At 52.3% G+C, this 22,396-nt stretch overlaps 1 protein-coding gene across 1 annotated transcript in view; it reads left to right on the forward strand.

Moving 5' to 3' along the window:
- tanc1b (tetratricopeptide repeat, ankyrin repeat and coiled-coil containing 1b) overlaps positions 1-20,124 on the forward strand; it is a 133,603-nt gene extending 113,479 nt beyond the window's left edge. Inside the window, 11 exon segments of the mRNA XM_067254823.1 lie at positions 452-574; positions 4,928-5,164; positions 5,332-5,517; positions 7,718-7,796; positions 13,256-13,389; positions 13,731-13,854; positions 14,095-14,270; positions 14,835-14,967; positions 16,918-17,009; positions 18,526-18,672; positions 20,020-20,124. Coding sequence (XP_067110924.1) covers positions 452-574; positions 4,928-5,164; positions 5,332-5,517; positions 7,718-7,796; positions 13,256-13,389; positions 13,731-13,854; positions 14,095-14,270; positions 14,835-14,967; positions 16,918-17,009; positions 18,526-18,672; positions 20,020-20,124 — 1,536 coding nt within the window.
- Positions 20,125-22,396: the final 2,272 nt, after the last annotated feature.

Genomic DNA, 22,396 nt, shown 5'->3' on the forward strand with positions numbered 1-22,396 from the left:
CACCATACCACACCATACCACACCATACCTCACCATACCACACCATACCACACCATACCACACCATACATATTCAAGTTAGTGTTCCACACCAGCAGCACATATTGAAGGTACTGTCAGTGCTACACGTCATGCTGCTGTTGTTAATATGCAAGTGAGTTATAGATTTTTCACTGTGTGCATGTGTGTGCATGTGTGTGCGTGTGGGTGCGTGCGTGTGTCTGTGTGTGCATGTGTGGGTGTGTGTGTGGGTGCGTGCGTGTATGTATGTGTGTGTGTGTGTGCATGTGTGTGTGTGTGGGTGTGTGTGTGCGGGTGGGTGTGTGTGTGCATGTGGGTGTGCGTGCGTGTGTATGTGTGGGTGTGTGTATGTGTGGGTGTGTGTGTGTGTGTGTGTGTGTGCGTGCGTGTTGGTGTGTGTGTGGGTGTGTGTGTGGGTGTGTGTGCTCCAGGGTCTCAGTAAGAAGACGGGCGTGTCGTCCAGTGTGCTGCAGGCTGTCTGGATCAGCTGCAGTGCTGACGGCCTGTCAGCTGCTCTGGCCTCTCTGAGGAACCTGTACACCCCCAACGTCAAGGTGAGACCACACACACACCTTCACCTGTCTCACACACACACACACACACACACACCTTCACCTGTCTCACACACACACCTTCACCTGTCTCACACACACACACACCTTCACCTGTCTCACACACACACCTTCACCTGTCTCACACACACAAACACACCTTCACCTGTCTCACACACACACCTTCACCTGTCTTACATACACACACACACACCTTCACCTGTCTCACACACGCACACCTTCACCTGTCTCACACACACAAACACACCTTCACCTGTCTCACACACACATCTTCACCTGTCTCACACACACACCTTCACCTGTCTCACACACACACACATATCTTCACCTGTCTCACACTCACACACACATCTTCACCTGTCTCACACACACACCTTCACCTGTCTCACACACACACACACACATATCTTCACCTGTCTCACACTCACACACACATCTTCACATGTCTCACACACACACATCTTCACCTGTCTTACACTCACACACACATCTTCACCTGTCTCACACACACACCTTCACCTGTCTCACACACACACACATATCTTCACCTGTCTCACACTCACACACACATCTTCACATGTCTCACACACACACACACGCACATCTTCACCTGTCTTACACTCACACACACATCTTCACCTGTCTCACACACACACACACACACACCTTCACCTGTCTCACACACACACACCTTCACCTGTCTCACACACACTCACACACACCTTCACCTGTCTCACAGACACACACACACCTTCACCTGTCTCACACACACACACATCTTCACCTGTCTCACACACACACCTTCACCTGTCTCACACACACACCTTCACCTGTCTCACATACACACTCACACACACACCTTCACCTGTCTCACACACACACACACCTTCACCTGTCTCACACACACACCTTTACCTGTCTCACACACACACCTTCACCTGTCTCACATACACACACACATCTTCACCTGTCTCACACACACACACACTCCCCCGGTCAACCTGACGTCTGCGTCTCTCTCCATGCTGTGAAGTGCCGGGCAGTGGGATTATCTACGGGCTCGCTGAGGGGTTTTTAATTGTACTGATGGGGCTTTGAGGTGTGTGTTATGATACCTGAATTATGCACTGTTCCCGAAACCACTCACTCATGGTGCTAAGTGTGTGTGAGCGGCTGAAAGTGTGTGTCTACTGGCTCCATGCTCCCTGGCTGTCTGCAGGGGGGACAGGGGCCTGCTCCATGGCTGTCTGCAGGGGGGACGGGGGCCTGCTCCATGGCTGTCTGCAGGGGGGACGGGGGCCTGCTCCATGGCTGTCTGCAGGGGGGACAGGGGCCTGCTCCATGGCTGTCTGCAGGGGGGACGGGGGCCTGCTCCATGGCTGTCTGCAGGGGGGACAGGGGCCTGCTCCCTGGCTGTCTGCAGCGGGGACAGGGGCCTGCTCCATGGCTGTCTGCAGGGGGGACAGGGGCCTGCTCCATGGCTGTCTGCAGGGGGGACAGGGGCCTGCTCCATGGCTGTCTGCAGGGAGGACAGGGGCCTGCTCCTTGGCTGTCTGCAGGGAGGACAGGGGCCTGCTCCATGGCTGTCTGCAGGGGGGACAATACAAGCAGACTAAATCATTACAGCCGCAACATAAGCAAAAGGCCAAGTTAATGGCAGAGACACAGGGAAAATTATATGTTTATGCTTAATTATCCTGACTGCGAGTGTGTGCATTAAAAAATCCATTAGGGGAGAAAACAACAAGATGGCCATTCCCCAGTTTACCAGGGAGGTGTTGGATCCCCAGTTTTTCGGGCATAAATATTCACGTGTTTCTTTCCCATTAGCATTCATTTAACGGTGGAGTTGGGTCCTGTGTTGTCTGTGTTGTGTCTGGGTGAGTCATGGTGGCTGAGCGGAGCATCGCTCTCTGAGACGGCAGCCATAGTACTTCTGCTGCTCCACTGTGGCCCCTTAAAACAGTTGTTCATCTATTCCGGTGTGGTTCTGGTAAATAAATCCCAGTTCCCTTTCCTCCGTTTTTAACCACCACAGAGCCCGACGTGCCCGTGTGACTGATTACGCTTTCATCATGTTTTCCTTCATCACCAAGATGAATACCTCGCTGATGGCTGCCTTCCAGACACTTCAGCTACTTAGTCCTGTATTCACTGGAGGATTTGCGGAAGACAACTCAAATCTTTAAAAAAAGGAATAGTTTGAGAAAGAAAAACTGTGCTCTGAATTCTAAATAAATCCATGAAATATTATCATTATGATATAATGTAAAACATATACTGTATAATATAGACATTTCTTAGATCTTAAGCTAGACCAGGGCATGTCAAGTGTGAAACATCATAATCATTATATCCAAGTTTGGCAATGTTGGAAAATCCATTTCATAGATTAGGATTAGGATTCCATTTAAACAGTGGCAGTAAATCAGACGCTATAATCTATGGCTTGGCATTGGTGGTTAGCATTAGTGGCATCAGTGTGAAACACTTATGGCTAATATCAGTAGCAGCATCAGTAGTTAGCTTCAGTGTGTAGCATCAATGTATATCATCAGTAGTAGCATCAGTGTGTAGCATCAGTAGTAGCATCAGTAGTTAGCATCAGTGTGTAGCATCAATGTGTAGCATCAGTAGTAGCATCAGTGTGTAGCATCAGTAGTAGCATCAGTGTGTAGCATCAGTAGTAGCATCAGTGTGTAGCATCAGTAGTAGCATCAGTAGTAGCATCTGTGTGTAGCATCAGTAGTAGCATCAGTAGTTAGCATCAGTGTGTAGCATTAGTGTGTAGCATCAGTAGTTAGCATCAGTGTGTAGCACCAATGTGTAGCATCAGTAGTTAGCATCAGTAGTAGCATCAGTAGTAGCATCAGTGTGTAGCATCAGTAGTTAGCATCAGTGTGTAGCATCAGTAGTAGCATCAGTAGTTAGCATCAGTGTGTAGCACCAGTATTTAGCATCAGTGTGTAGCATCAGTAGTTATCATCAGTGTGTAGCATCAGTATTTAGCATCAGTGTGTAGCATTACTGTGTAGCATCAGTAGTTAGCATCAGTGTGTAGCACCAATGTGTAGCATCAGTAGTTAGCATCAGTAGTAGCATCAGTGTGTAGCATCAGTAGTAGCATCAGTGTGTAGCATCAGTAGTTAGCATCAGTGTGTAGCATCAGTAGCAGAGATGTTCACGAGTCCTTTTATCAGAGTTTGAGTCAAGTCTGAAGTCTCTGTTCAAGAGTCTGAGTCAAGTCAACCATAATGGCATATTACCACTACAGCATACCGATTTTAGGTATTTGAATGAAGATGTTTTGTTCGAAAATACGAGAGATTTTTTCTTGCAACATTTTCTACAATAATGGGGTGGCAATGTGGGAGTGAAAGCTTTGCCGTTCTGGGAACAGTTAACCCTAATTTCACCCAGGCCATTGTTGCAAATATGAAGCCTTTGTTCTGCTCCTCTCCCTCACCAACCGTCTCTGGAGGAGGGGATCCCTCTCTGAATTGCTCCTCCCAAGGTTTCTTCCATTTTTTCTCCTGTTGAGTTTTTTTGGGAGTTTTTCCTTGTCTTCCTTGAGGGTTTAGGTTGGTTGAGGGGCAGTTCTATGGGCGTATGTGAAGCCCTCTGTGACATGCTTGCGTGTAAAAAGGGCTATACAAATAAATTTGATTTGATTTACAGCTAGTGCTAAGATCCTTAGATACCATGTACAGGTAAAATACCATTTTGCAATAGAACATGCTCTAAACATCCTCTAAATGAAGGTCAAAACTTTCTTACAATTTACACTAATGTAAGTTTTAGTTTTGATAGCTTATATTTTTTTAAGTTACGTGTGGAGCTGCCATGCTTGCTTGTCCCATTCCACGCTCTCTCTCCTCTTGCTTGCTTGTCCCATTCCACGCTCTCTCTCCTCTCGCTTGCTTGTCCCATTCCACGCTCTCTCTCCTCTCGCTTGCTTGTCCCATTCCACGCTCTCTCTCCTCTCGCTTGCTTGTCCCATTCCACGCTCTCTCTCCTCTCGCTTGCTCTAATTTTCTTCTCTCCTGTCAGTCAGCTGTGGGGCAAATGCGAAGAGCAACATACTGACAGAAGGCTATAAGAATTTTCGAGGACTTCTGTAGGCCTATGTATTTTCTAATGACTCGTGTTGTCCACGAGTCTTTACATCTAGAGTCCGAGTGAAGTATGAAGTCGCAATACGTTGAGTGTGAGTCAAGTCGCAAGTCAATGATAATGCGACGTAAGTGCGACTCGAGTACGAGTCTCTAACTCGAGTCCCCATCTCTGATCAGTAGTAGCATCAGTGCTCAGCATCTCCTTCCTGTGTTCCTGTAGGTGAGCCGGCTGCTGATGCTAGGCGGGGCCAACGTCAACTACCGCACGGAGGTTCTGAACAACGCCCCGGTGCTGTGCGTCCAGGCCCATCTGGGCCACCTGGAGATGGCGGCGCTGCTGCTGGAGCACGCTGCCTCCGTGGACGTGCTGTCTGAGAATGGCATGAGCCCGCTCGGCTTCGCATCCGCGGCCGGACACCTGGCTCTCGTCAGCCTGCTCTGCAAGAGGGGTGCCAAGGTAAGAACATGCTGTCCAGACATCTGCTGCAGCTGTGTCTCACGCACACAGACAGACAGGGCCACATCTCTGCTGTTCCAGGAGGAATACTACGACCAACGCTAGTACCATTAGCATCGTTTGTCCGTGTGAATCCTGAAGTGTGTGTGCTATGGTGTTGTCTGCAGGTGGACCATGTGGATAAGAGTGGTCAGTGTTCGCTGGTGCATGCGGCCCTGAGGGGTCACCCAGAGGTCATCCAGCACCTGCTGGAGCTGCAGTGGAGCCCTGATGGCCAGCATCAGAACTGCAGCCTGAAGAGCCAGGCCCTTCAGCAGGCTCTCACAGCTGCCTCCAGCATGGGGCATACGCAGGTCAGCACACACACACACACACACACAATCCCAGCACCTACACATGCAAGCACATACACACAGTCCTAGCACATGCACACACACACATAACAAGAACATGAACACACACTCAAAAGAAACATTCATGGTGGAAAAAAGGGAGGGGTCAGATGGCTGAGCGGTGAGGGAAGCGGGCTAGTAATCAGAAGGTTGTTGGTTCGATTCCCGGCCGCGTCAAATGACGTTGTGTCCTTGGGCAAGGCCCTTCACCCTACTTGCCTCGGGGGAATGTCCCTGTACTTACTGTAAGTCGCTCTGGATAAGAGCGTCTGCTAAATGACTAAATGTAATTTAAATGTAAAAAAAACACCCACATATTGAACCAGAGCCATTCAGGAGCACCTTGAACCTATTTTGAGAAACATGCTACTTCCACAGTTCTGTTGTGCACCACCTCCAGTAATTATACCCTGAGCACTGGAAACAGCTGTTATACCTTCATCCCAGCTTCCCTCCTCCACAACTCCATGTTTCCCTCAGAGAGCCACAGAGCCAGGCCCCTCTGGAGCAGCTCCCCTCAGGTCCACCTCCTCTACCCTCCCCTCAGGTCCACCTCCTCTACCCTCTCCTCAGGTCCACCTCCTCTACCCTCCCCTCAGGTCCACCTCCTCTACCCTCCCCTCAGGTCCACCTCCTCTACCCTCCCCTCAGGTCCACCTCCTCTACCCTCCCCTCAGGTCCACCTCCTCTACCCTCTCCTCAGGTCCACCTCCTCTACCCTCCCCTCAGGTCCACCTCCTCTACCCTCCCCTCAGGTCCACCTCCTCTACCCTCTCCTCAGGTCCACCTCCTCTACCCTCCCCTCAGGTCCACCTCCTCTACCCTCCCCTCAGGTCCACCTCCTCTACCCTCTCCTCAGGTCCACCTCCTCTACCCTCCCCTCAGGTCCACCTCCTCTACCCTCTCCTCAGGTCCACCTCCTCTACCCTCTCCTCAGGTCCACCTCCTCTACCCTCCCCTCAGGTCCACCTCCTCTACCCTCTCCTCAGGTCCACCTCCTCTACCCTCCCCTCAGGTCCACCTCCTCTACCCTCCCCTCAGGTCCACCTCCTCTACCCTCTCCTCAGGTCCACCTCCTCTACCCTCCTCTCAGGTCCACCTCCTCTACCATCCCCTCAGGTCCACCTCCTCTACCCTCTCCTCAGGTCCACCTCCTCTACCCTCCCCTCAGGTCCACCTCCTCTACCATCCCCTCAGGTCCACCTCCTCTACCCTCTCCTCAGGTCCACCTCCTCTACCCTCTCCTCAGGTCCACCTCCTCTACCCTCTCCTCAGGTCCACCTCCTCTACCCTCTCCTCAGGTCCACCTCCTCTACCCTCTCCTCAGGTCCACCTCCTCTACCCTCTCCTCAGGTCCACCTCCTCTACCCTCTCCTCAGGTCCACCTCCTCTACCCTCTCCTCAGGTCCACCTCCTCTACCCTCCCCTCAGGTCCACCTCCTCTACCCTCCCCTCAGGTCCACCTCCTCTACCCTCCCCTCAGGTCCACCTCCTCTACCCTCCCCTCAGGTCCACCTCCTCTACCCTCTCCTCAGGTCCACCTCCTCTACCCTCTCCTCAGGTCCACCTCCTCTACCCTCCCCTCAGGTCCACCTCCTCTACCCTCTCCTCAGGTCCACCTCCTCTACCCTCCCCTCAGGTCCACCTCCTCTGAACACACGTTAGACAGTCGATTCAGCGCGTGTCTGTGGGCGCTCAGGAGGACTCTGTGGGTGTGTGCCGGCCTCCTCATTATCTGGGCCGTGACGGCTTGCTCTGGGTCCACGGGCCGCAGGATGGAGGCGAGCCGGCCGAGCTATTGACCCGGTCCTCCACAGAGACTGGATAGAGAGAGGAGAGAGGAGCAAGAAGGCCCAAACACTCCTGTATTAATAAGACTGGTCCTGTGTGCTGTGCTATTTTCCACAACTATAACCTAGGATTCAGCACTTCGGTCTGGATTGATTCATTTATCACTTAGCAAAAGCAAAGTTCACTCTGGAAAGTTTTTATTGACTAGCTCAAGCTGTTTCATTGCACATGCTTTGCTTCGCTTTACTTTTTCTTTTGGCCATGTAATCATTATGGAGGACTGTGGAACTAGTGGAAGGGTTGTTTGACCATGTACGCTGACTTTCTGAGTCATTAATCAAACATTGTTTTTTTTTTTTCTTTCTGACAGGTTGTGAAAGGCTTGCTGGTGTTGAATAATAGCCATGCTGTGCAAATTGACGGCCATGACACCCTGTGGGGAGAGACAGGTACGCTTCAAGCCCCCCCTCCTCCCCTCCCCTCTTGTCTGACTGGGCCCTCGTTAAGTCAGAGAGCCAAGACAGGCTCCAGTTAGGCCTCGTTTTGTCCTGTGTCTTTTTCATTTACAGCTATCACACACCTGTCCTCATCCCCCAGTGAACACTTGGGATGTGCGCAGAACACTAGCCTCTGTTACATACCCGGGCGAACACCCATTGATTTGTGAGTTTGTGTCCCAGAGGGAGAGAGGATCGTTTTTCCATTTCTGTAAGCTTTACAGTGACAGCATTAATAGATGCTGGGAGGAAGTTAAGAAGCAGAGAGATTTTTACATCTTATTTGGGAGCTGATCAGGGGCTGGAGGTGAGGGAGTTTGGGAGGGAGGACGGGTGAGAGAGGCCTGGTGGAGGCTGCTGGCTGGAGAAGCTTCTCATCATTGGGAAGACCACGCTCTTTGAGATTGATTGTGGAAATGATGCGTAAAGCGGAACAGGAAACAGGAAGTGTTTAAAAGCATGCGTGTGTCGGGCTATCGTCATGAGGGGCTTCACGGCAGCGTGCTGAGAAGAACGCTCAAAGCCCTGTGTGTAAGGAGGAGAGCGAGTGGTAGAAACATGCCCGGCATGGAGGGGATGTCATTAGAGATTCAGGATGAGTTTCAAAATGTGTTTAATATTTCACCACAGTCCATTAAGGGGCTGTGCTGATACACATTAACTATGGTGTGTTTGTGCATCAATGTGCACCAGAGCAGGAAATAACCCTCGTTAGTCTAAACTGCAGGCTGACGATCGCACAGGCTTGTGGACGACCCTACACATGTGCCTCCTGTTAGTGTACTCCTGAGCGGGATGTAAACTGTCACTCTGACGCCAGCATGCTACTTCAATAGCATCTCGTCCAGGATGGAATCAGCATTGCATAGACAGAGGACGAGTGTGCGATGCTGGGTGTAGAGCACAGTACATCACTGTTTGGGAATTGAGTAAGAACTTGTTAGACCCCTGAGAAGAAAGGGGGTCGTTCTCGGGACCTGAGTGTTCAGAACGCCCAGTGACCCGTCCCTCTGAGATTTGAGGACGCAAATGACCAAACAGTTGACATCTTTTGTCCGGCTGGTTTAATGTGTGCTTTCTAGAGCATCCTACCCTAACCCCACCAGAACAGGGTCAGAAAGCCTGGGAACAATGATGTCTCTGTGCATTGTCCAATGTCAGCCTGCCGTAGCAGTGACAAATAGCTCAGGGATGTAGGTCACCCTATTAGCAGATAGAAGGCTAGTCTCGCTGTCACTAACTGGTGATTCTGCAAAATGCACGGCCTGGTAGCGGCTGCGGGGTGTTTGGGCTTATTACAACCCAGGGACAAAGAGCTTTAGAAATGGCTTCTCATCAGTGGAAACTGCTGCTCTCCACACTGCTGGGGCTGCCAGTGAGCGATGGGGCTAGCACACTGCTGGGGCTGCCAGTGAGCGATGGGGCTAGCACACTGCTGGGGCTGCCAGTGAGTGATGGGGCTAGCACACTGCTGGGGCTGCCAGTGAGCGATGGGGCTAGCACACTGCTGGGGCTGCCAGTGAGCGATGGGGCTAGCACACTGCTGGGGCTGCCAGTGAGCGATGGGGCTAGCACACTGCTGGGGCTGCCAGTGAGTGATGGGGCTAGCACACTGCTGGGGCTGCCAGTGAGCGATGGGGCTAGCACACTGCTGGGGCTGCCAGTGAGTGATGGGGCTAGCACACTGCTGGGGCTGCCAGTGAGTGATGGGGCTAGCACACTGCTGGGGCTTCCAGTGAGCGATGGGGCTAGCACACTGCTGGGGCTGCCAGTGAGCGATGGGGCTAGCACACTGCTGGGGCTGCCAGTGAGCGATGGGGCTAGCACACTGCTGGGGCTGCCAGTGAGCGATGGGGCTAGCACACTGCTGGGGCTGCCAGTGAGCGATGGGGCTAGCACACTGCTGGGGCTGCCAGTGAGCGATGGGGCTAGCACACTGCTGGGGCTGCCAGTGAGTGATGGGGCTAGCACACTGCTGGGGCTGCCAGTGAGTGATGGGGCTAGCACACTGCTGGGGCTGCCAGTGAGCGATGGGGCTAGCACACTGCTGGGGCTGCCAGTGAGTGATGGGGCTAGCACACTGCTGGGGCTGCCAGTGAGCGATGGGGCTAGCACACTGCTGGGGCTGCCAGTGAGTGATGGGGCTAGCACACTGCTGGGGCTGCCAATGAGCGATGGGGCTAGCACACTGCTGGGGCTGCCAGTGAGCGATGGGGCTAGCACACTGCTGGGGCTGCCAGTGAGCGATGCTCGCCAAAAAAACAAACAAAGTTTATCCGATCCAAGTTTTGTCCAGGCCACTCTTAAAATATCCCTTAAAGATCTGTCAAAACGACCTCTCCTCAGCGCAGAGATAAAAAGAACCACTGTTCAGCCAGAATTGTGGGTCGAATCAAGCTCTTTAATCAGAGCAGATTGACTCCCTCCTCTCGGTCCTGTCTGGATGACCATTACTCTGAGTGATGGCAGCCACGCTTCCATACTTCCACAAAGTCACCTGTGCACCTGGAGCTGCAGCACCAGATGAAGCTCTCAGCTCCACCCTCCATACATGCTGATGGAACAGCAGGTCACGGGGGGCAGGCAGTTGTCCACTGAATCACCATGACCGGAAACAAGCAGACACTCACACACACTCGCACACACAGCCTCTCCTGATGAGCCACTGTTGAAGACCGAGCCACCTGGCACTAATTCATAACAAGCACACAACACAATCTGTATGCCAGGAGAGGTGCAGGTAAACATTGATTAATTTCTTATTTTAAGTTTGGTGTCTTGATTTGAATATGGGGGTGGGGCGGGGGTGTCTTCGGAGGGCGTTCATCTCCCTGCTCTGCACCCGACCCTCCTGCAGAGAGAGTGAGGCTTGCTGTTTACTGCCTTCATGCGGCCGTGAATGGATTGAAGCCTAACCCAGGCTGCCGTCTGTGCTTGTAAAGAAGGCTGTTGAAGCGGTGGATCAGATACAAACAGGTCGTGTCTAAGAGACGCTCTCTGTCTGTGTCACAGCCTCAAACCCTGTCTGGGCTGCTGGGAGTTCAGCCTGGGGGGTTTAATGACCTCACTCTAGTCTGTGTGGTTGACTGTCAGTCACAGAGGACTCAAAACACAAACACAGGCCCAAACGTCCTTCCTGGAAATCTGACATTCACAGCCCCTCCCAAAAAACTCACCCCTCCCAAATAAATAACCCTCACCCTCCCAAATAACTAACCCTCACCCTCACAAATAACTAACCCTCACCCTCACAAATAACTAACCCTCACCGTCCCAAATAACTAACCCTCACCCTCCAAAATAAATAACCCTCACCCTCCCAAATAACTAACCCTCACCCTCACAAATAACTAACCCTCACCCTCACAAATAACTAACCCTCACCGTCCCAAATAACTAACCCTCACCCTCCAAAATAACTAACCCTCACCCTCACAAATAACTAACCCTCACCCCTCACAAATAACTCACCCCTCCCAAATAACTCACCCTCACCATCCCAAATAACTAACCCTCACCCTCCAAAATAACTACCCCTCACCCCTCACAAATAACTACCCCTCACAAATAACTAACCCTCACCCTCCCAAATAACTAACCCTCACCCTTCCAAATAACTAACCCTCACAAATTACTAACCCTCACCCTCGCATATAACTAACCCTCACCCCTCACAAATAACTCACCCTCACCGTCCCAAATTACTAACCCTCACCCTCACATATAACTAACCCTCACCCCTCACAAATAACTCACCCTCACCGTCCCAAATAACTAACCCTCACCCTCACAAATAACTAACCCTCACCCTCACAAATCATTCCTCAGTGAACGAGCTGTCTGAGAAATATCTATTCACATTTCAAATGCTGCCATGGAGAGTCGCATGTATGCATATTCATGCCTTGTGTGTGGGGAATAAAATGGGATTCCCCGTCTGTGTGTGTGGCTGTGCTTCCTAAGGGTGCTGTGTGAGTGTGTGTCTGTGCGGATGTGGATGCGTGCTTACGATCATGTAAAACGCCTCAGGAGGAGGAACATCAGGCCTGGTCCTCCTCAGCTCAGTCTCCCCCGTCAGGAGAGAGAGGCCCGCTCGTTGCGCTAGCTTGTACCCTGTGCTTCCTGTAGGAAATGGAAGCTGGTAGGAGCTGTTCTCCGGTAAAGATGAAGGGTTGCACAGTCTCACGAAGGTGGATCATGTCGACGGAGAATGCCCTGTCCCTTGTGTAATGCATTTGTAAAAGAATGAGATGAAATGTCTGACAAACACATCTTTATTTTCCTGGAGGTGTTTCATCTTCTGTAATGAACCCAGACTGTGTGTGTGTGTGTGTGTGTGTGTGTAGTCTCTTGGGGGGGGGGAAGGCGTGGTGTCTTGGCTGACGGCCCTGTCCAGACACATGTCACTGGTGACCAAGGGCTTGCTGTCTGTGAAATGCCTCAATCAGAGAGCAGCGCTGGTCTCTCTACTTGTCTCTCCTTCACTGGGGGGGACCTCGCAGGTTGTCTTCCTCATCCAGTGACGGCTCCAGGATCCTGGGTGTGTTTGGTACGGGTGAGCAGGGCTGCTTCTTCACAGGAGGAGCTCCTAACCGCTTCGTTTCAATGTGTTTGTCTTTGTATACCTGCTGACTGGATGCTAAACGGGGCTAATAGCTCATGGATATTTGTGGAGTTGATACTAGGGAACGCTGCTGAATGGTCTTAATGCAAACCTTTAACGAGTGTGATTAGTGTCCCAGAATGGTCCGGTCGTAAACCTGATTAGATTAGCAGAGCATGTGTTTTTCTGGATGAATGCTAGGCCTGTATACTGCAGTAAACATGCTGAGATATGGTTCAAACTGGTCTCTAATGTGATATTATGTATACAGTAGTCTACGTGAATAACTGTATTACAACTGAAATGTTATTGTGTAATAAGTATAATGTTCCTGGGCTCTTCAGAACAGATGTGTTGTTGAGGCTCTTTCTGGGTGAGGGGACAAACTCCCTCCTCCCTCTTCCTGTGATGGCGTGTGCGATTGTGTTCAGGCAGGACAAAGACAGCCAGATGGATGCCTGACTCACTCAGCCAGTTGAAAAACAGCAATTCAATCAGCGAGTATTGTTTGACATAATCATTGATATCTATAATTCAGATGCAAGCAGCCCTCATCTGTTTCTCTTGCAGGGATATTTTGTGTTCATCTGATTAGATGAGTCTGGCTCTTGTGTAACATTGTATTAGATTGACGTTGGCAGTGGATTTAGCTGGCCTCCTGTGTGTGTGTGTGTGTGTGTGTGTGTGTGTGTGTGTGTGTGTGTGTGTGTGTGTGTGTGTGTGTACGTACTCCTACTGTTCTATCTTAGTGTCCTTGCTGACCAGTGTCCTTGGCTGAACTGTTTTCTAAATATTCTCCCCACCCCAGCTCTGACGGCGGCGGCCGGCCGCGGAAAGATGGATGTGTGTGGCTTCCTGCTGGAGCAGGGCGCTGTGGTGCAGCAGGTCAACCGCAGGGGCGTGTCTCCACTCTTCTGCGCCGTCCGGCAGGGCCACTGGCAGGTGAGGCCCCGCCCCCAGAGCCCAGCACTGCCCCCCCAGAGCCCAGCACTGCCCCCCCCAGAGCCCAGCACTGCCCCCCCCAGAGCCCAGCACTGCCCCCCCCAGAGCCCAGCACTGCCCCCCCAGAGCCCAACACTGCCCCCCCAGAGCCCAGCACTGCGGGGGGCAACACTCTGACTGGCCCCAAACCACCAGTACACATCAGAGGAACCCTCACTTACTGTGCTGTACCATGAGGACCCTGTGCTCGTCTCACTCTGTGTGTATGTGTCTGTGCCTGTGTGTGTGTGTCTGTGTGTGTCTGTGCCTGTGTGTGTGTGTGTGTGTCTGTGTGTGTATAGATTGCTGAGCTGCTGTTGCAGCACGGTGCTGATGTGAACGTCAGTGACAAGCAGGGCAGGACCCTCCTCATGGTGGCTGCCTGTGAAGGTCACCTGAGCACCGTGGACTTCCTGTTGTCTAAAGGTGACACGACATTCTATCCCCATGACGACCTCACACTCACCATACGCATGCTGCATGGCAAACAAAAAAGTTTGGACACATTTTCCCATTCAATTGAATGGAGTATGTGTGTACTTAGGTTTTAACCAGACATCTATCCTGCTCTAAAGCAGCTTCAGGTGCATGGCGTGTGTGTGCACGCATGTGTGTGTACGCGCGTGTGTGCACGTGCGCTGACCATGTGAGCGTCCTGTCCTCCAGGTGCCTCGTTGACGTCGATGGATAAGGAGGGTCTCACGCCCCTCAGCTGGGCGTGTCTGAAGGGCCAGAAGAGCGTGGTGGCCTTCCTGGTGGAGAAGAGGGCGGAGGTCGACCACACGGACAAGAACGGGCGCACGCCGCTCGACCTGGCGGCCTTCTACGGAGACGCAGACATTGTGAGTGGGGATCGCAACGCTCGACTAGTCAGGCCTGAATCTATGCCTCGGTGTCCCACAATTCAGTTAGAACCCTGACATGCTACATCTCAGTTAAAACCCTGACACGCTACATCTCAGTTAAAACCCTGACACGCTACATCTCAGTTAAAACCCTGACACGCTACATCTCAGTTAGAACCCTGACACGCTACATCTCAGTTAAAACCCTGACACGCTACATCTCAGTTAGAACCCTGACACGCTACATCTCAGTTAGGACCCTGACACGCTACATCTCAGTTAGAACCCTGACACGCTACATCTCAGTTAGAACCCTGACACGCTACATCTCAGTTAGAACCCTGACACGCTAGATCTCTGAGGGTTATTCGGTCACTGCTTGGAACTAGCCTAGATAGGAGAGAGAGAGGAGAGGAGTGGATCTCCAGTTTATAATGTGTGAGTTGCTTGACAGGGTTTGAGGAGTGTGCGTCTCTACCAGTTGTGTAGAGCTACTGTGAGCCTGCTGAAGAGTGTAAATATGAGGTTAATTTGGGTGTTAACCTGTGTGTGTGTGAGCAGGTACACTACCTGGTGGAGAGAGGGGCAGTGATCGAGCATGTGGACCACAGTGGGATGCGTCCCTTGGACCGAGCCATCGGCTGCAGGAACACGTCGGTGGTGGTGACGCTGCTGAAGAAGGGAGCCAAGCTGGGTAAGAGCCCACCTCTTCATCATCCTCATCCTCACACACCAGCACTGCAGTGGAGGTGTGCATGTCAGGGTGGATCAAGCCCATGTGCGTGTGTTAGTGCATGAGTGTGTGTGTGTGTTAGTGCATGAGTGTGTGTGTGTGTTAGTGCATGAGTGTGTGTGTTAGTGCATGAGTGTGTGTGTGTGTTAGTGCATGAGTGTGTGTGTTAGTGCATGAGTGTGTGTGTGTGTGTTAGTGCATGAGTGTGTGGGTGTGTTAGTGCATGAGTGTGTGTGTGTGTTAGTGCATGAGTGTGTGGGTGTGTTAGTGCATGAGTGTGTGCGTGTGTTAGTGCATGAGTGTGTGTGTTAGTGCATGAGTGTGTGTGTGTGTGTTAGTGCATGAGTGTGTGTGTGTGTGTTAGTGCATGAGTGTGTGTGTGTGTTAGTGCATGAGTGTGTGTGTGTGTTAGTGCATGAGTGTGTGCGTGTGTTAGTGCATGAGTGTGTGTGTGTGTTAGTGCATGAGTGTGTGTGTGTGTTAGTGCATGAGTGTGTGGGTGTGTTAGTGCATGAGTGTGTGTGTGTGTGTTAGTGCATGAGTGTGTGTGTGTGTTAGTGCATGAGTGTGTGTGTGTGTTAGTGCATGAGTGTGTGCGTGTGTTAGTGCATGAGTGTGTGCGTGTGTTAGTGCATGAGTGTGTGTGTTAGTGCACGAGTGTGTGCGTGTGTTAGTGCATGAGTGTGTGCGTGTGTTAGTGCATGAGTGTGTGTGTGTGTGTTAGTGCATGAGTGTGTGTGTTTACATTTAGTCATTTTCGCAGACGCTCTTATCCAGAGCGACTTACAGTAAGTACAGGGACATTGTGTTAGTGCATGAGTGTGTGTGTGTGTAAACAGTGTGTGTGTTAGTGCATGACTGTGTGTGTGTGTGTGTGTGTAAACAGTGAGCCTCCCAGGCATTACCATGGTAACATGAGAACCAGCTGACTGTCTCTCATTACAGCCAATCAGATAATACCAGGGTGTGTGGTGGAGACACAGTATCATGGAAGCTCGTTCCTATGTTTGGACAGTGTGTGTGTGTGTGTGTGTGTGTGTGTGTCCTTTCCTGTTTCCCTGAGGAGTGCTGCTGGGCTCATTTGAGAATGTGACTTTATCACCTAGAGGACATTCTGAGATCTATCTAGGCCTGCAGCTTTCCTGCTCACCCTCACTTTCATCCTCACTCTACCCTAGCCAGCCTCCACCCAGCCTTCCTAGCTTCCCCCAGCCTTCCTGGCCTCCCCCAGCCTCACTAGCCTCTCCTAACCTCCCCCAGCCTCCCTAACCTCCCCCAGCCTCCCTAACCTCCCCCAGCCTCCCTAACCACCCCCAGCCTCACCTATCGTCCCCCAGCCTCTCCTAACCTCCCCCAGCCTCCCTAACCACCCCAGCCTCCCATAGCCTCCCCCAGCCTCCCTAACCACCCCAGCCTCCCATAGCCTCCCCCAGCCTCCCTAACCTCCCCCAGCCTGCCTAACCTCCCCCAGCCTCCCTCATCCCCGTCAGTGCAGCTACTGTACACTACTCTCTACTGTAGCACACAAGGCTGGGAATATGTCAGCCCTGGATGGTTTGCAAGTTTAAATCTCTGAAATCTCAAATAGCCTTTCGGGTATAATAATAGTCATTCCACCTTGGTTCTCTTGCCAGGGCTTGTATGTCTTTGCATGACTTCTTACCTTTCACTCTCTCACGGTTTTCTCTCTCTCAACTGCTTTCAATAATACCTTAAGGCTACAGAACATCACCTTATGATCGATCAGGTACAATCTTTAGGTAACTTTACCTTGTACCAAATTCCTAGTGAATAATAGCCCTGGGGTTGGGAAATGACAGACATGTAACTGTTCTCTTTCTGCTCCCCCTCCCCCCTCTCTCCTCTTTTACTTTCTCTCTCTATACACCCCCCCCCCCCCTCCCTCCACAGGAAATGCAGCCTGGGCGATGGCTACCTCCAAGCCTGACATCCTCATCATCCTGCTGCAGAAACTGATGGAGGAGGGAAACCTACTGTACAAGGTGTGTTTACTGGTACTGCTGCTGTACCAGGTGTGTTTACTGGTACTGTACAAGGTGTGTTTACTGGTACTGCTGCTGTATCAGGTGTGTTTACTGGTACTGTACCAGGTGTGTTTTCTGGTACTGCTGCTGTACCAGGTGTGTTACTGGTACTGTACAAGGTGTGTTTTCTGGTACTGCTGCTGTACGGTACTGTACAAGGTGTGTTTTCTGGTACTGCTGCTGTACCAGGTGTGTTTACTGGTACTGTACCAGGTGTGTTTTCTGGTACTGCTGCTATACCAGGTGTGTTTACTGGTACTGCTGCTGTACCAGGTGTGTTTAATGGTACTGTACCAGGTGTTTACTGGTACTGCTGCTGTACCAGGTGTGTTTACTGGTACTGCTGCTGTATAACATCTGTTCACTGGTACTGGGGCTTTATAAGGTCTGCAAAGAAACAGATTATGACATGAGGCACAATATAGAGCAGAGTTTCATTTATTTCAGATAAGAAAGGGGTTTTTCTGTATAAGATCATGGATCTTTATCAATGGGGCTGTTTATATGTCCATGTGTTCTGAGTGAAAAGACAGAGCAGGTCTGGGAGCTGGAGATGAATGGCAGTATGTTCCCCTCCCCTCACACAGCTGGGATAGATGGCAGTGTTCCCCTCCCCTCACACAGCTGGGATAGATGGCAGTGTTCCCCTCCCCTCACACAGCTGGGATAGATGGCAGTGTTCCCCTCCCCTCACACAGCTGGGATAGATGGCAGTATGTTCCCCTCCCCTCACACAGCTGGGATAGATGGCAGTGTTCCCCTCCCCTCACACAGCTGGGATAGATGGCAGTATGTTCCCCTCCCCTCACACAGCTGGGATAGATGGCAGTGTTCCCCTCCCCTCACACAGCTGGGATAGATGGCAGTGTTCCCCTCCCCTCACACAGCTGGGATAGATGGCAGTGTTCCCCTCCCCTCACACAGCTGGGATAGATGGCAGTGTTCCCCTCCCCTCACACAGCTGGGATAGATGGCAGTGTTCCCCTCCCCTCACACAGCTGGGATAGATGGCAGTATGTTCCCCTCCCCTCACACAGCTGGGATAGATGGCAGTGTTCCCCTCCCCTCACACAGCTGGGATAGATGGCAGTGTTCCCCTCCCCTCACACAGCTGGGATAGATGGCAGTGTTCCCCTCCCCTCACACAGCTGGGATAGATGGCAGTGTTCCCCTCCCCTCACACAGCTGGGATAGATGGCAGTGTTCCCCTCCCCTCACACAGCTGGGATAGATGGCAGTGTTCCCCTCCACTGGCTGATGGCTGATGATATTTAACAGATGAGTTTTGTGACAGGGAGGACAATCCACTCAGGTGGAAAGTGTGTGTGTGTGTGTGTGTGTGTGTGAGAGAGAGATTAATGAGAGGGGAGGTTTTTGGCTGCAGAGTGGTGGTTGTGTGTGATGTGATTCTCTTCCCCTCCTTCTCTCTACTGTACCTTCATCCATCCCTCTTTCTACCCCTCCCCCCCCACAGAAGGGTAGGATGAAGGAGGCAGCTCAGAGGTACCAGTATGCCCTGAGGAAGTTTCCCAGGGAGGGCTTTGGAGACGAGCTGAAGGCCTTTAAAGAGCTGCGTGTGTCTCTCTACCTCAACTTGTCCCGCTGCCGCCGGAAGACTAACGTAAGAATCCTCTTAGGTTCAAATCCTCCTCTGTACTAACGTAAGAATCCTCCTAGGTTCAAATCCCCCTCTGTACTAACGTAAGAATCCTCCCAGGTACAAATACCCCTCTGTACTAACGTAAGAATCCTCCCAGGTTCAAATCCCCCTCTGTACTAACGTAAGAATCCTCCTAGGTTCAAATCCCCCTCTGTACTAATGTAAGAATCCTCTTAGGTTCAAATCCCCCTCTGTACTAACGTACGAATCCTCCTAGGTTCAAATCCCCCTCTGTACTAACGTAAGAATACTCTTAGGTTCAAATACCCCTCTGTACTAACGTACGAATCCTCCCAGGTTCAAATCCCCCTCTGTACTAACGTAAGAATCCTCCTAGGTTCAAATCCCCCTCTGTACTAACGTAAGAATCCTCCCAGGTTCAAATCCCCCTCTGTACTAACGTAAGAATCCTCCCAGGTTCAAATCCCCCTCTGTACTAACGTAAGAATCCTCCTAGGTTCAAATCCCCCTCTGTACTAATGTAAGAATCCTCTTAGGTTCAAATCCCCCTCTGTACTAACGTACGAATCCTCCTAGGTTCAAATCCCCCTCTGTACTAACGTAAGAATCCTCTTAGGTTCAAATACCCCTCTGTACTAACGTACGAATCCTCCCAGGTTCAAATCCCCCTCTGTACTAACGTAAGAATCCTCCTAGGTTCAAATCCCCCTCTGTACTAACGTAAGAATCCTCCCAGGTTCAAATCCCCCTCTGTACTAACGTAAGAATCCTCCCAGGTTCAAATCCCCCTCTGTACTAACGTAAGAATCCTCCTAGGTTCAAATCCCCCTCTGTACTAACGTAAGAATCCTCTTAGGTTCAAATCCCCCTCTGTACTAACGTACGAATCCTCCTAGGTTCAAATCCCCCTCTGTACGTCGCCTTGGAGAAAGAATCTGATAAATTAAGACATTATAATAAAACTGATTTAACAGGAGTGGAGCCAAAGTTGACTATTAAAACAGCCAACTTCATGGCAATTTTATATCTTATTATCAATTGTCATCAATTAAACACACAAGGAAGAAATTGGATTCAGACAGTAATACCATGTACTAGATGATAGATTATAGCTATTATGCTGTCTAGTTTGTGTCTATGATTCATTCATGGACAATTACTACACATCTGGCCCAGACTGTGTTCATAGCCATCACTGTGGCAGTTTCATCTTTCCTACTGTCAGTAAGACAGAGCAGGCAGTGTTCCTCTTGTTCACCCCCTGCCTCCCTCCCTGCCTCCCTCCCTGCCTCCCTCCCTGCCTCCCTGACTCCCTCCCTGCCTCCCTCCCTGCTTCCCTCCCTGCAGGACTTCGGCATGGCGGAGGAGTTTGCTACCAAGGCTCTGGAGCTGAAGCCCAAGTCCTACGAGGCGTATTACGCCCGGGCCCGGGCCAAGAGGAGCAGCAGGTAAAGATGTACACATTTGGAGACTACAATTCCCAGAATCCCCCCTCTGCGGTTGTTACAGAGGGCTGTGGTTAGTGGTAGCATAGCTTTAGAGAGTGTGATTGAGCTATTTAACAGATCCATTCAACTGTGCCTTCTCACAGTCTATATATCTTCTGTTTTTCCTCTTTTCCTCTTTCTCTCCCTCTTCCTGCCTCCTCAGGCAGTTCACTGCAGCGCTGGCAGACCTCCATGAAGCAGCCAAGCTGTGTCCCAACAACCGGGAGATCCGTCGTCTCCTGGCGCGTGTGGAGGAGGAGTGTAAACAGATGCAGCGCTCCCAGAGCAAGCCCCAGGGGGCGGCCCCCTGCCAGGCCCCGCCCAGCCACGACTCAGACCCGGACCAGGAGGAGGGGGCGTCGGAGGGGGCCTGCCGCCCAGAGCACAGGTGTCTGGAGGTCCGGAGGGACGTGGAGGAAGAGGAGGAGGAAGAGGAGGAGGATGAGGAGGAGGAGGAGTCATCGCAGCACGGCAGGAGATCTGAAGCCTGGTCCCAGAGCGTCTACTCCCTCAGCTTGTCCCAGCAGAACCAGAGCATCAGGCCCCCCCTCCACCACCCCCGGGAGCCCCTGGCCCCCCAGGGCCTGGTGCTGCAGCCCTCCAAGCAGGCCCAGATCGTCAAGACCAACCAGCACATGAGCTCCCTGCAGGCTGGGGGGCGGGCGGCCGCGGGGGGCCGGGCGGGCGGGGGGCCCAGGTCCCAGTCCCTCTACGGCCCCTCCAGCCCCCTGCCCAGCAGACACGTGTCCTGCAAGCTGAAGCCCAGGCCAGGCATCGACATCAGCCCTCTACCTCCTCCTGCTGAGGAACCTGTGTACGAGCGATCTGCGGTCGGCGACGGTGAGAGCCTGCACTCCTCCCAGTCCCAGGCCTCCTTCTCCTCCTGCAGCTCCAGGGGCCAGGAGAGGCTGTCGGCCCACTCCGTGTCCTCCCTGGATGGGCTGGCCCTGGGGCCCCACCACCAGCACCCTGGCCCTGAGCTGAGGCAGGATCCTGGGGGGGCAGCAGGCAGCATCAGGGTGTCCAGCTCCACAAGCAGCCTGGCTTCCAGCAGCAGTCTGTCAGACAGCGGGAAGCTCCAGGGGCCTGACGTACGCACCAAGACCCCCTCAGACAAGACCAAGCACGGCCAGCAGGGCGGCGCCAACACCAACACGTCTGAGTACAAACCCAGACCCTTCATGGGCATCATGGACAAGACGGCACGCTTTGTACAGCAGCAACAGCAACAGCAACAGCAGCAGCAGCAACAGCAGCAGCAACAACAACAACAACAGATCCAGCACCACCAGGGGCTCCAGCACCACCAGGGGCTCCAGTCGGCCGGGCGAAGCTGGCACAGCCACTCCTCTGAGGGGCTGGTGGGCCACACCATGTCCTCCCTGGTCCTGCCACCACCCAGCTGTGACCTGGCCTTCCAGGAGCAGCAGCCAGCCCAGGGGGCCGGGGGCCAGGGGGCCGGGGGCCAGGGGGCCGGGGGCCAGGGGGCCGGGGGCCTAGGGGCCCTCCAGAACGGCATGCACACCAAGGAGTACGCAGACAAGTTCTGCCACGGGCCGTCCTCCTGTTACAAGGAGTCCAAGCCTGTCCTGGGCTCCCTGTCTCACCCCTACCTGGACAGCAAGGCCAAGCAGCCCGGCCTGCTGAGAGACAACCCTGCCCTCCACGCAGCCGCCATGAAACCAAAGCGATCCTTTATAGAGTCTAACGTGTAGAGAGGTGTATACTGTCTCTCTCACACACACACACACACACACACACACAGAGACTCACATACAACACACGCACAGATGATAGCAGAAATGTTCAAAGCAAAAGGAAACTGTTTCATGTTTTTACCAGCCCATCCAAAAAGAAAATGGTTTTCTGACGGTTTCCTTTGTGACTGCGGTCAACGCACAGCGTGTTGATTGGTTCTGGTGTCTCTAGTGTCGCTTGTGCTGATTGGTCCACATGTCGCCTTCCTCGGTATACAGCTGCGGACCTCTCCCGTTCAGCCAGAGTCGTTACCCGAGGATGCTTATTGGATGTTTAAACCGCAACATACCGTGAGACAGAAAGCACTTTATACCACACATTTACACAGACCTACTCTCTTTTACAGGTTCATGTCATTACTGGGTTAAGTGTGGGACAACAGTGTGGACTATGTTGGTTCTGTCTTTGGTACTGATGGTACAGGAAGTGTGGGGCCCGGAGAGGAGGGGGAAGGGGACCGGAGAGGAGGGGGAAGGGGC

Source organism: Osmerus mordax, chromosome 2, assembly GCF_038355195.1.
Source record: "Osmerus mordax isolate fOsmMor3 chromosome 2, fOsmMor3.pri, whole genome shotgun sequence".
Taxonomy (NCBI): Eukaryota; Metazoa; Chordata; class Actinopteri; order Osmeriformes; family Osmeridae; genus Osmerus; species Osmerus mordax.